The sequence below is a fragment of the Neopsephotus bourkii genome, unplaced genomic scaffold, assembly GCF_033783945.1.
Source record: "Neopsephotus bourkii isolate Nb327-2 ecotype Australia unplaced genomic scaffold, CSIRO-AGI_Nbou_v1 NB_309, whole genome shotgun sequence".
NCBI classification, from domain to species: Eukaryota; Metazoa; Chordata; class Aves; order Psittaciformes; family Psittacidae; genus Neopsephotus; species Neopsephotus bourkii.
The window spans coordinates 537,602-550,377 of record NW_026900817.1 but is presented as its reverse complement, the minus strand read 5'-3'; the positions used below and the strand labels follow the sequence as shown (position 1 = coordinate 550,377).

Genomic DNA, 12,776 nt, shown 5'->3' with positions numbered 1-12,776 from the left:
TTCCAGCTGATGAGAGCAAATAAAAGCTGACGGTGATGGGCAGGTTCTAAAGAACTGAGATTATAGGTGCTGGTTAAAAGGAAACTGGGATCTGTAAATGCTACTTAAAAGGCATCTACAAGGTCTTACCTCTCTGGATACTGTCAATCAGATATATGTACAGCTTTTCTCTAGATAATACCCAGCACACATAATAAAAAGGGACAGAGAAAATAGACACTAGAGCCCTTCCAAAGACTTAAAACAGCAATGAACATGGATTTAGAATCATAAAAGCACAGCTTGGTTTGGGTTGGAAGGGACCTTAAATCTCATCCAGCTCCAATCCAGCTCCAGGGACCTCTTCCACTGGAGCAGGGTGCTCCAAGCCCCTGTGTCCAACCTGGCCTTGAGCACTGCCAGGGATGGGGCAGCCACAGCTTCTCTGGGCACCCTGTGCCAGCGCCTCAGCACCCTCACAGGGAAGAACTCATCTCAGTCCCCCCCCCGGCAGGTTATGAATGGCATACATAAGTTCCTTCCAAAGACCTGTGGACAGACGGATGAGTAAGTGCATCCATACAGAATGTTCACAGTCACACATGAGATTTTGTGCACCTGAACCCCGTTTGCAAGCACCACGAGGGCCCATCCGGCAGCCTCAGACACTTCAGAGCCTTTCAACACCAGCCCAGAGAATCACTCCCAAAACCACAACTGGAACCAGGACCGAATGCCCTTGGCTTTCACTGAGACCAAGGCTGCTGAGCACCACAGCTCATGCACAGCATTGGAGTGGAGCAGGGGAGAATGTGATCCTTGAGGGGGACTCAAGTCATGGTTGGCCAAGGGTGACCCTACCCTTGAGGGGGATTCAAATCATGGTTGGCCAAGGGTGAGCCTACCCTTGAGGGGGACACAAGCCAAGGGTTATCCAGATGTGTGGCTGCAGCTTGAACATGGGCAGTGATTCCTGCAGCAGGGAACTGGGGAACCTTCCCTTCCTAAAGCAGCTGGAATTAGAACAGGGTGCCCAGAGAAGCTGTGGCTGCCCCATCCCTGGCAGTGCTCAAGGCCAGGTTGGACACAGGGGCTTGGAGCAAGCTGCTCCAGTGGAACGGGTCCCTGCCCATAGCAGGGGGTGGAGCTGGAGGAGCTTTAAGGTCCCTTCCAACCCAACCCAACCCATTCCATGATTCTGTGATTCTGTGGAATGAAGAGGGTCTTACATCCTGATTGTTCTCCCCAAGACACAGAGTCAACTTCTCCAGACCCTTCCGCAGCCCAGTGCACTTGCTCATGACGAGCACTCCCAGGGAGGTGTGGGGTGTAGGCTAGCTCCATTTTTGCTCACAATAAACCAGGTCATCTCTTCCCATGGCCTCCCTCCAGATTGCCACACACACGGCAGCTGCCTTTCCCAGCATGGAGCATTGCTTGGTCGGAACATCCCACATGGAGGCTCCAACACGAGGGGAAGATCTGTTAAGTCAGCCAAATGCCTGGCTGCTGACCACAGCGAGCACGTACAGATAAGACGCCCAGATTGAGTCACTCTGACGTCTTCAGACAAGAAGGGAAGATTACACCAAACCTGGAGTCACTGCAGCCTCCTCCAGTAGCCAGAACACCCAGCCGGGCTCCCGCCGTGCCTTCACATCTCTTACACAAGGGGTTGTACAGAGTAAAGTCATCAACACAAAGTGTGAGCACTGCAGAAAGCGTGGATGGAGCCCAAGCCAGGCTGCAGCTTCGGCTCTCACACAGCAAAGAGCTGCTGGCAGCGGAGGCAGGGGTGTTGCAATGATTTCTCACAGCAATACCTACAACAACGTGTTCCAGACAAGGAACATGTTCGTGGAATCGGAGAACCATGAAATGGTTTGGGTTGGAGGGACCTTAAAGCTCATCCAGTCCCAACCCCTGCCACGGCCAGAGACCCCTTCCACTGGAGCAGGGTGCTCCAAGCCCCTGTGTCCAACCTGGCCTTGAGCACTGCCAGGGACAGGGTAGCCACAGCTTCTCTGGGCACCCTGTGCCAGCGCCTCAGCACCCTCACAGGGAAGAGCTTCTCCCTTATCTCCAACCTGAACTTCCCCTGTTCCAGTCTGAACCCATCACCCCTTGTCCCATCGATCCAGTCCCTGATGCAGGTCCCTCCCCAGCATCTTTGTAGCCCCATTCAGACCCTGGAAGCTGCTCTGAGGTCTCCATGCAGCTTCTCTGCTCCAGCCCCAGTGTTCTCAGCCTGGCCTCATACTGAGGTGCTCCAGCCCCTGAGCATCCTCATGGCCTCCTCTGGAACAGCAGCTCCCAGTCAGTGGATGTGGAACTCCTGAACCACCACTGAAAGTGGTTTCTGCCTCTTTGATCTCTTCCTGCAGTGGAGGAGCAGATCAAACACACCGGTTCTCTTCTGTTCCCCCTCCTCGAGCTACACCAGATCCCTCCCACTTGTAAAGAAGAGACACTTGGGGATGAATGGGCCATTGAGGGAGCTGATGGGAACCTGAGCCCACGCTATTGGGTGAGGCACGTCTGTGGAGCTCTTTGTGCTCCTACTGCTGGTCACTGAAGGGGAGGGTGAGGTCGTGATTCCCAAGCCTATGGAACCAGAGCTGTGCAGCAATCACAGCCCCTTGTTCACCAGCGGTAGATGACCATGACCATGTCCCTCCCATAACACTCATTAGGATCTAACCCTCCTGCAGACGATCAGAAGGGACTCCATGAGGGTGCTCAGTTGAGTGGGTTGGGACAATGAATTCCAGGACCTCAGCTGAATTGTCACACACTGTGTGACCTGAGCGCCCAGAAACCGTCACTCCAGGTATGGGCACCACAATGACCAACAAGAGTCAAGAGTCGCCCATGCTTGGCCACTTGCCCGGCTCCATTCCCACACCCATTCACCTCCCTCAATGTCACAACACATCAACCCAACCCTCCCCAACATCCAACACCACCTTGCCTAGAAGAGGCTTCCAAAGCAACAACACGAAGACATCATGAATGTTCTATGCAATTTATTGGGAAGGAGGGCTGACCGCAGACAGGAGAGGAAGGGAGGTGGGGACAGCACATCCCGCTCCATGTCACAAGGCATCGGGAACAAGCTTTGTTCTCCCGAGGAAAAGTCCATGTGTGTGTGAGCGCGGTGACCGGGTCAGCAAGGGCAAGGGGAACGGAAGACACAGCTTGTCCCAAAGGCTGGTGAATGGAAGCGGTGGATGCAGCACATGCAGAAGCACCCGGGGGACACGGCCATGGAGGAAGAGCAGCAAAGAGGAGCTTTATACACGCTTGCACAGGCAGAGCCCCCGCTCCTCCGGGCCGGGTGCCCAGCGGGGACCTTCCTTTGCCCGGGGCTGGCTCCATCACGGGGCTCCCCGCAGGGAGGAGCCGGGTGGCGGTGGCACAGGCGAGGGACCCAGTCCGTGTGGCTGCCGGAGCCCGGGGCTGGCTGCGGGGAGGCTGGGCTGCTGCCGGGGGAGCGGGGGAGACGCCGCTTTCCTTTGCCGGCGCGGCGCGGGGCTCAGAACCTCACTCCTGACGACTTGACCGAGGTGGTGGTGACACATCTCCGCACGGAGGACGAGCCCCCCCCGGAGCTGAAGCTGCCCCCGCCGGAGCCGCACATCCTCCCGCTGCCGGAGGAGAAGCCGCCGCCGACCATCCCTCCTCCCATGCCACAGCTGCCGCCTCCCATTCCCATCCCTCCTCCCATTCCCATTCCTCCTCCCATTCCCATTCCTCCTCCCATGCCGCTGCCTCCTCCGAAGCCTCCTCCCATGCCTCCTCTGCCGCCGGTGATGGTGGTCCTGCCTATCACAGCTGCAAGAGAAGCACGGGTTACACACATGTTGTCCATGGGCAGGCTTTATCCCCAGAAGGAAACCAGGGCAGGTACTTACAGACATTGATGTTGGACATGCCATCGTTGCACAGCCTGGGAGGGAAAGAGGTAAAAGAGTCACTGTTAAAGAGAGAACTCTCTTTGCACCTTTGAACCATTTTCCTGTTTCATCCCTAGCAGCAATGTTGGTGTCACTGCAGTGCTTAGGGAGGGAATGATTGGAAACTTCCTCTTTATAATGAGGTTCTTCCAGTTTTGAGGTTCATGTAACAGAGATGAAGTGGCAGCTTCATCCCCTGCAGTGAGCAGGATATGGCTATGATAGTCCTGACCACCCAAAATATCAACCAATGCCATTGCCCCATCTACTCATTCTCACCCAAAGAGCTGGTTTGAGATGACACCGTTAACATCAAAGCTCAAGGTGTCCAGCACAGACCCTAACTACAGGTCCTAGGCATTGCCCTAACATCCCTCGGAGGCCATGGGTTTACCTGTTCTCCTCTCCCTCCAGCAGCTTCCTGTACATGGCAATCTCAACGTCCAGCGCGATCTTGATGTTGAGCAGCTCCTGGTACTCCTTCAGCAAGCGAGCCAGCTCCTCCTTGTCCTTCTGCAGAGCAGATTCCAGCTCCTCCAGTTTTATCCTGGCATCCTTCAGGGCCATCTCACCCCGCTCCTCGGCCTCAGCAATTGCTGCCTGAAGATGCTGGTTCTGAGGAAGGAAACAGGCACTTTCTCAGTTGGTTGTGATCAACCCTCAAACCCAAGTGGAGAAATCAAGGGAACACAAAGAAAGGAAACATCTACATGAAGTGAACAAGGGGTGCTTGACGAAACCGTTTCTACCCCACACATGGTCATTTGTGGTCCAACCTGATGCCGTCACCCACTATGATGCTGAGGAGCCCCTACCTGCTTCTTGACGTTCTCAATCTCAGCCCGCAGCCTCTGCACGTTCCTGGTCAGCTCCTGGATCTCAATCTTGGTGTTGCGGAGGCTGTCCCCGTGCCTTCCAGCAGTGCTCTGCAACTGCTCGTACTGGTGGCACAGAGACAAAGCAACCCATCAGTGACACATGAATGATGTCTACACAAGGTTTGCCAGCAGTTCCATAGCTCCTGTGCTGCTGCAATGACCACTGGTCATGGATGCCCAGATTGATGTAGAAGATGCTTCTGAGACTCAACTTTGGGGTTTGAACTATGAAGTAGATCCTATTGTCACTAAGGCTTATGAAGAGCTGCTTTGGACACACGTTTTCTAGTTAAGGTACATTTTTGGCCATCTTTCTTGAGAGGCTTGTACCATGCACCAAAGTGGGGCTGAAAACAGCTGAAAACAGTGAGTCACATCCCTCAAGAGCAACACGGTTCCTCTTGAGGCTTCCTTGCCTGATCTCCAGCACCATGAGCTTGAGATGTCTCCCATTGTCATCTATGACCTGCCAGCCCTCACCATCACCCAGGCTCCTGATCTGCTCCCATCTCACCTGGCTTTGGTACCAAGCCTCAGCTTCAGCTCTGCTGCTCTGGGCAATCTGCTCGTACTGGCGCCTGACCTCCTCAATGATGCTGTCCAGGTCCAGGTGCCGGTTGTTGTCCATGGACACCACCACGGACAGGTCCCGGCTGATGGTCTGCATCTGAGCCAGCTCCTATAACCAAGACAGGAGTCAGCCTGAGCATCTGACGAGGGCACAGAGGAGCAGCAGCTCCAAGCAGCCTCTGCAGACCAAATCCAATGGAAACCCAGTCCCACCCCAGTGTCTTTGGCCACCACATTGCAACTGCAGGCAGCTCATGGGTAGGGCAAGATCTTACCTCCTCATAGATGCACCTCAGGAAGCTGATTTCATCGGTCAGAGCTCCCACCTTGGCTTCCAACTCTACTTTAGTCATGTAGGCACTGTCCACATCCTAAAGGAAAGATCACAGACAATAGTTTCATTTCCTCTTGGAAATCCTTTGGGATCATGGAAATTACAGCCTGTGCTGAGGGTGAGAGCGGTGATGGTGTTACTCAGCCATGCAAATTAAAAACAAAGACTTCAAACATCAGCCCACGGATCCTGCAGCTCCACAGGCTCGGGATGGAGCCCATCCAAGCACCATGAAGCCCCATGTCCAAACCATCCCTTTGTAGTGTGTGATTCACCTTCTTAAGCACCACAAACTCGTTCTCAGCACTGGTGCGCCGGTTGATCTCTTCCTCATACCTACAGAGAGTAAAAACACAAGTTGAGTTTCCTGAATTCTCCTGCCCGAGGCCACGCTAAAAAAGGCACAGGAAGAAGCAACAGAACAGACCGAACACACCGTGCCCACGAGAGCCATAAGGAGGATCTGAGTGAAGAAAAGGGCTGCCAAGCTGCTTGAGCTGCTCTCTGCCCCAGCACTTACTTGGTCTTGTAGTCCTCCACGTACTGCTGCATGTTCTGCAGCTCCGACTCGAGCTGCCCCCTCTGGCTCAGGATGGCATCCAGCTGCCTCCTCAGGTTCTGGATGTAGTTTTCAAAGATGACATCGAGGTTCTTCCTCGGCCCTGATGGTCCTTGCTGCTGGAGCAGCTCCCATTTGGTGGCCAGGACCTTGTTCTGCTGCTCCAGGAAGCGGACCTGAAAGCCAAAGACATGGAGTATCTACCATCACATGGGGAGCAGCAGCTGAGGCATCTCTTTCACCATGTAAAATGATTCTCCTTCATGTGATGATAGGACAACATGGACCAGTTTGTACTCTGAGTGTCTGTTATTGCCTAAACGTTGGGAAAAGGAGGGAATTCCCAAGTCATGTGCAAGTCAAAGGAGCTGGGTCGAAACATTGGGTTTCAAGTCTAGATAGAAAAGCCTGGATATTTGAAAACAAGGAGGGGAAAAGTGATATCACTGGAGGCTTCTATGGAAGGGTGTTTGGAAAGAGAATGTTGCAGGAGGGAGAAATTGTGCCTGAAACCTGCAGATGTTTGGAGGCGTTGAGCCTGCTTGCGAGAGCAACTTATTAGTGCAGCCTGGTGCAACAGGGTAGATTAAAGCCCTGGAGACACAGCTTTGATCTCCTATGGAAGAGAGATCCAGAGATTCTCATGTCTTCCCCAACAGAACTTCATAAAAAACCTCTGCTCAAGCCTCTCAGCCCGCTGGGATTCACTTCTGCAGGATTCAGGGATCCTCCCAGCCTTGGTCCTTCACTGGGCACGATCCCACCCTCTCACCTTGTCAATGAAGGAGGCAAACTGATTGTTAAGAGTCTTGATCTGCTCCTTCTCCTGGTTTTTCACTTGCTGGATTTGGGGGTCGATCTCAACATGGACCGGCTGCAGGAGGCTTGAGTCAACCTGCACCGGCTGGATCCCAGGGCCACCTCTACCAGGGCCACCAAAGCCTGGCATGCCAAAGCCTGGGCCACCAAAGCCACCCATTCCTCCACCGCCCATTCCTCCACCATAACCACCCATTCCTCCGCCATAGCCACCCATTCCTCCACCACCACACATTCCTCCAAAGCCACCCATGCCTCCACCAAAGCTGCCTAGACTTCCTCCATAGCCTCCACCGAAGCCACCCATTCTGCCTCCGTATCCTCCACCACCGTAGCATCCACCCATGGAGATCCTTCCACTGCCACCTATGTTGTGGAGGCTCCTGCTGCTAAACCCTCCACAACGGCCACCACCTCCATATCCCCTGGACATAGAGAATGAGCTGTAGCTGCTCCTGCTTCTGCTGCCACCTCCTCCAAAGCCACCACCGATGGCAGAGCAAGAGCTGTAGCCCCTTCTGCTCCCTCCTCCAAAGCTTCTGCAGACAGACTGCCGAGACATGGCCGGTTCTTCCAAGCGGATTCAAAACCAAGAAGATGGGAAGATGAACGGAGTCGTGCTGCAAGGCGGTGAGTGCAAGGAGAAGGGAAGTAGGTCCCTCTGGCTGGAGGGCAGTGGGTGCTCTCTTTTATCTGTTCCTGGAGGTGGGCTGGGTTTGCATGGGCGTGAAGGAGGAGACAGGTCCTGTCTTCATCAGCGTGGCGTGGTTTACAGATTTCCATCTTCAATTTGCCCAACATTGACCCTACCCAGAAACACACCCTGTAGTGCAGGGCAAAATTAGAGGAGATAGAACCGTGTCTCCCGGATGGGAGCTCTCCATGAATAACAAGCCCTCCGCTCCCGTGCTGCCATAGTACTCTCCATAGGGCACACCAGTCGTCTCGCTTCACCTTTCATCCATTGTGGTTGTCTCTCTGCTTGTGTTTGTCTCTCCCTCCAAAACCCCATGGCATTGCGCGCTGCAGCTCCATGCCAAGTTGGAGCCTGGCTTTCACAACTCCCAAAACACGCCTGTGTCACACCCTTCGTCTTCTCTTTACATGGAAAATTGCCTTTGGCTTGGAGAAGCAGTTTCTCAATCCAGAGCCGGGGTTTAGCAAATTGCATTTTGATGAGGCTCTGCGTCTTCCCGATAAATAAAACCCGACCAGAAAGGAGGCACTGGGAGCAATGGCTGGCACTGGGAGCAATGGTTGGCACTGGGAGCAATGGTTGGCACTGGGAGCAATGGTTGACAGTGGGAGTAATGGTTTGCACTGGGAATTCATTCACTCTTGGACCAAACTCTTACTGGGAGTCCCAGAGTCCTCCTGCCAAGCCATTCCCAACACCATGGTAAATCCCTTTAGGACTTTCCAAGGGCTTCAATGCCATGAGAAGAGCCAGAGAAGACAGAGGGAATCCCGTTGCTCCAGTGGGAAGTGTGGACGGACGCACGGCTCTGAGAGCAGACATTGAGGAGGAGGCATGCCAAAGCCAGAAGGAAGCCTTTAGCTATTTGAATGCAATTAGGTAGGCAGAGGGTGGAGGAGAGCTCAACCCGTCTGTAGACACATGGAGAGGAGGAGAACAGAGGGCACAAGTGCTTGCAGTGGAGGACACGGGTGCTTTGGGGCTCCTGGCTCTCTTTGGGGGTGATATGCAGATGCCTTCCTGGCAAACACACACGTGTCTGTGCTGAGCCCTGGGGAGCAGGGGCAGGTTTCCCTTTGTGAGCACAGCTGAAAGCAGGCACCAGGCTTTAGGAGCTTAGAGCACTCCAGGTTTGCTGCTGTCCTGGAATAGCTCCCGAGCTGAACTGAACCAAGCCTCTGAGCCCTCCTGCGCTAACCCGCTTGGCTGGGAAAGGCTGTTTATCAAAGGGCACTTTGTGTCCTGCTTTAAAACTGAGGACTTCCTTTCATTTATGAGTTTTCAACCATTTAAAGGCCTTCTGAAAGGCTTCCAGTGCCTCAAGGGGCTGCAGGGAACCTGGAGAGGGGCTTGGGACAAGGGCCTGTAGGGACAGGCCAAGGGGAATGGCTTGAACCTGCCCGAGGGGAGACTGAGCTGAGCTCTTAGGCAGAAGCTCTTCCCTGTGAGGGTGCTGAGGCGCTGGCACAGGGTGCCCAGAGAAGCTGTGGCTGCCCCATCCCTGGCAGTGCTCAAGGCCAGGTTGGACACAGGGGCTCGGATCACCCTGCTCCAGTGGAAGGGGTCCCTGGAGCTGAACTGGAGCTGGAGGAGCTTTAAGGTCCCTTCAACCCAAAGCATTCCATGGTTCCATGATCTTTATGACTGTTGAGGCACCCAACTGCGTTGGCAGCTCTCTAGCAACATTCCCAGGAGTTCCCATCCGACACCAGCAATTAAACACAGCTTGAAAATCCACACCAGCAACTCTGGTATCTTCTGATGTTTAAATACCTCTAAAAATACCACCCAGACACCCAACTGCAGCAGTGCTGAGGGACCCAGAACGTGCGGATAAACCGGCATCTCCATTGGAGAACAAATGCCCCCATACCCCTGCTCATCCCACCACCTTCCTCAGCACCAGTGTGGGTCTATGAGCACACAAGAAAGCAGATCAGGGGGATAAATAGGGATAAATACATATATATGTAATAAGATGTCAATGTGGGACCAAAGGGATGGGGTGGGCAGGGGTTTGGTGGTTGCACATCGTGGTTTGTAGGCAATAGATACACACATGGACAATGAACATGGTGGCTGAGGAGGTCCCATAGAGCTCATTGGTGTCCACCAAGACCCTTCAATGCTACAGTTGCCTGCCCAGCCTGGGTGGTTCTGAAGCACAACCTCAAGCAACACCCAACGAACGTCTGGTCCCCCCCTTGGGGTGAAAGCCAGCGGGGTCCATCCAGCTCCTCTCCCACCCAGAGGCAAATCACAGGCAAGACCCCAGGGTGCAGGAGGGTGCTGTGGGGTTGTAGCTGCTGTAGGTACAACCGTGGATGTGGACACACACGTTGGACACCTCTTCGTGCTTCCTTCAGTGTTACCAAGCATGAAGATGTATTTTTCTAGGGGGGTTTTGGTGTTTTTTAACTTTTCTGGTGGTTTTAAAGTGTTTTTTAACTTTTCAGAGGTTTGGGTTTTTTTGATGGGCTTTAACTTTTTTGGGTGTTTTTTGCTGGTTTTTCTCTTCCCCGGGGGTGGGAAGAGCTGATGAGGACCATTCCATGGCCCTGGTTGGGAGGAGCAGGGTGAAGCCATTGCAGCGCCGGAGCCCCGAGTGGTGAGATAAGGTGTTCATGTTCGTTGAGTCACGGCTGCATCTCCAGCCAAGTTTGGGAAATCAAAGTGGGATTTGGCTCTCGACAGCATCACCCGGTGCAAACGCAAGAGGCGGCTTTAGGCTGCGGGGATCTCACACGGCGTCGCTGTACCCAGAGCCCCAGTGAAACACAATGACCTTTAAAGGGCTTTTGTAACCCAAATTATTCTGTGAGTCTATGAAAAGGGGCTGCAGGGAACCTGGAGAGGGGCTTGGGACAAGGGCCTGTAGGGACAGGCCAAGGGGAATGGCTTGAACCTGCCCGAGGGGAGACTGAGCTGAGCTCTTAGGCAGAAGCTCTTCCCTGTGAGGGTGCTGAGGCGCTGGCACAGGGTGCCCAGAGAAGCTGTGGCTGCCCCATCCCTGGCAGTGCTCAAGGCCAGGTTGGACACAGGGGCTTGGAGCACCCTGCTCCAGTGGAAGGGGTCCCTGGAGCTGGAGGAGCTTTAAGGTCCCTTCAACTCAACCCAGTCCATGGTTCTACTCAAATAAACAGGCAGGAACACAGGAAAAGCTACTCAAGCCTTGAAAATGAGGTGGAAAAGGCTCCTTTCAGCAGCCTTGATGTTGATCAACGTGCACTGAACTTGAACTATGGAAGGGAGAATTTGGGGGGGGGAAAAGAACAAAGCCAAGCATTTATTCCCACACTTCCCATAAGCCACTTTGCCATCCAAGTGCTTCCATTGTGCTTTAGAAGAGGCTTTTAAAACATGAGCAGACGAAACCAAACCTATTTCAGGTCACATTTTCCCTATACCAACAGGAAGCTCATTCCCATCCAGCCCAGCAGTTCCCCTGCCTTGCTGGTGCAACCATGGGAACAGGAAACAAAGAGGGGCTCGGTGTCTGGATTCGTTTGCAGCCATCCAGAAGCCTTTGGCCTCCTCATCTCCCTGCCCTGCTCTCAGGAGCCCTTTGCTGGAGGTGAGTTTACACAGAGGCAGCAGCATTGGGGTGGCTCTGCAGGAAGGAGCAGGCTCTTCAGTCAACGCCATCTCAGGTCCCTTTCCAACCCGCTGGAACACTCAACCATTGCCCAAACCCCGTCCAAGTAGGGACTCGCCTTTGCTGGCAGCGTTGTGACATTCCGCAGTCTCCAGTGCTTACCGGCAGGGAACGGAGCTTGGGATAAAGGGAGTGAGTCACCCGGATCACGGAGCGAGTCTGCGGTTGACCAGGGATGTGACTCAAGGTCTCCTGAGCAAGAGGTCAAACCACACCAAGAGGTTTTGGGGCTCTAAATGTGCACATCATCACCTATAGTCTATGCTTATGCAGAGGAGGGGTTGAGGTCTTGCTCTTCCCATGGTCTCAGTTACCTTTGGAGATGCTTTAAAAGCAACCCATGGATCACCGCCCTGTCCAAACGGCAGCAAAAGCTGCAGGGCTGGCTCCAGCATGATGGACACTGAGGAATTAGCTTGGAATTAGCTGGAGAGGTGAGGATCGCCCTTCCCTCTCCCACACCGTCCCTTAGAGGATGCTTCAAAAGCACTTCAGGCTGTGCAAGCTCTATGGGCACCAGCCATGAGCACCACATGAGACCACCTTGTAGGATAGGGAAGTCAATGGTGTGCTTGGAGGCTGGGATAAACTGGTTTGGGAATACCCCGTGGTGGCCAACATGAACTGGAATAGGGTTTAAGGAGGGAAAGGGGAAGGGAACGGTCTCCTGACACCAAATGTCTGCTCTGAGGGCAACAGCCTCTGTCCTGCAGGAGACCCAGCTGTAGGATGGAGAGGAGCATCTGGGTTCAACCAGGACATAGAATCAAAGAACTATGGAATGGTTGGGGTTGGAAAGGACCTCAAAGCTCACCCAGTTCCCACAGGCAGGGACACCTTCCACTAGAGCATGTTGCTCCAAGTCCCTGTGTCCAACCTGGCCTTGATGGGATGGGGCATCCAAACCTTCTCCATTGAACCCATCCCAGTGCCCCAGCACCCTCACAGTTAAGAACTTCTCCTTTATGTCCAACATGAACCTGCCCTGTTCCAGTCTGAACCCATCACCCCTTGTCCCATCGCTCCAGTCCCTGCTGCAGGTCCCTACCCAGCATCCTTCAGACACTGGAAGCTGCTCTGAGGTCTCCACGCACCCCTTCTCTTCTCCAGCCACCCCAATGCCCTTCACGCCTGTGAGACCCCTTTCACCCTCCTGCCCATGGTACAAGCTACCCATGGGTCTGGGGCTACGCACTCGCTTCGGCTCCTTTAAATGCACACCTCAAAGGGCAAGAGAAAGGCAAGTTTCACAGTCAGGGCTGAGCAGAAGAGGAGTCTTGTTGCAACATGAAACTCCTTGGTCAGAGAGAAAACCACACAGGGTGACTG

The 12,776-nt window shown here is 53.9% G+C and overlaps 1 protein-coding gene across 1 annotated transcript; it reads right to left on the bottom strand.

Annotated features, from left to right (window-relative positions):
* Positions 1–3,363: 3,363 nt before the first annotated feature.
* Positions 3,364–7,657, bottom strand: LOC133208941 (keratin, type II cytoskeletal 6C-like). The gene is made up of 9 exons (XM_061347214.1): positions 7,049–7,657; positions 6,238–6,452; positions 5,993–6,053; positions 5,659–5,754; positions 5,328–5,492; positions 4,751–4,876; positions 4,330–4,550; positions 3,894–3,928; positions 3,364–3,813 (listed from the first exon to the last, which is right to left on the bottom strand). Exons 1-9 carry the CDS (start codon positions 7,655–7,657, stop codon positions 3,515–3,517), a joined length of 1,827 nt encoding a protein of 608 aa, XP_061203198.1. The 3' UTR covers positions 3,364–3,514.
* Positions 7,658–12,776: the final 5,119 nt, after the last annotated feature.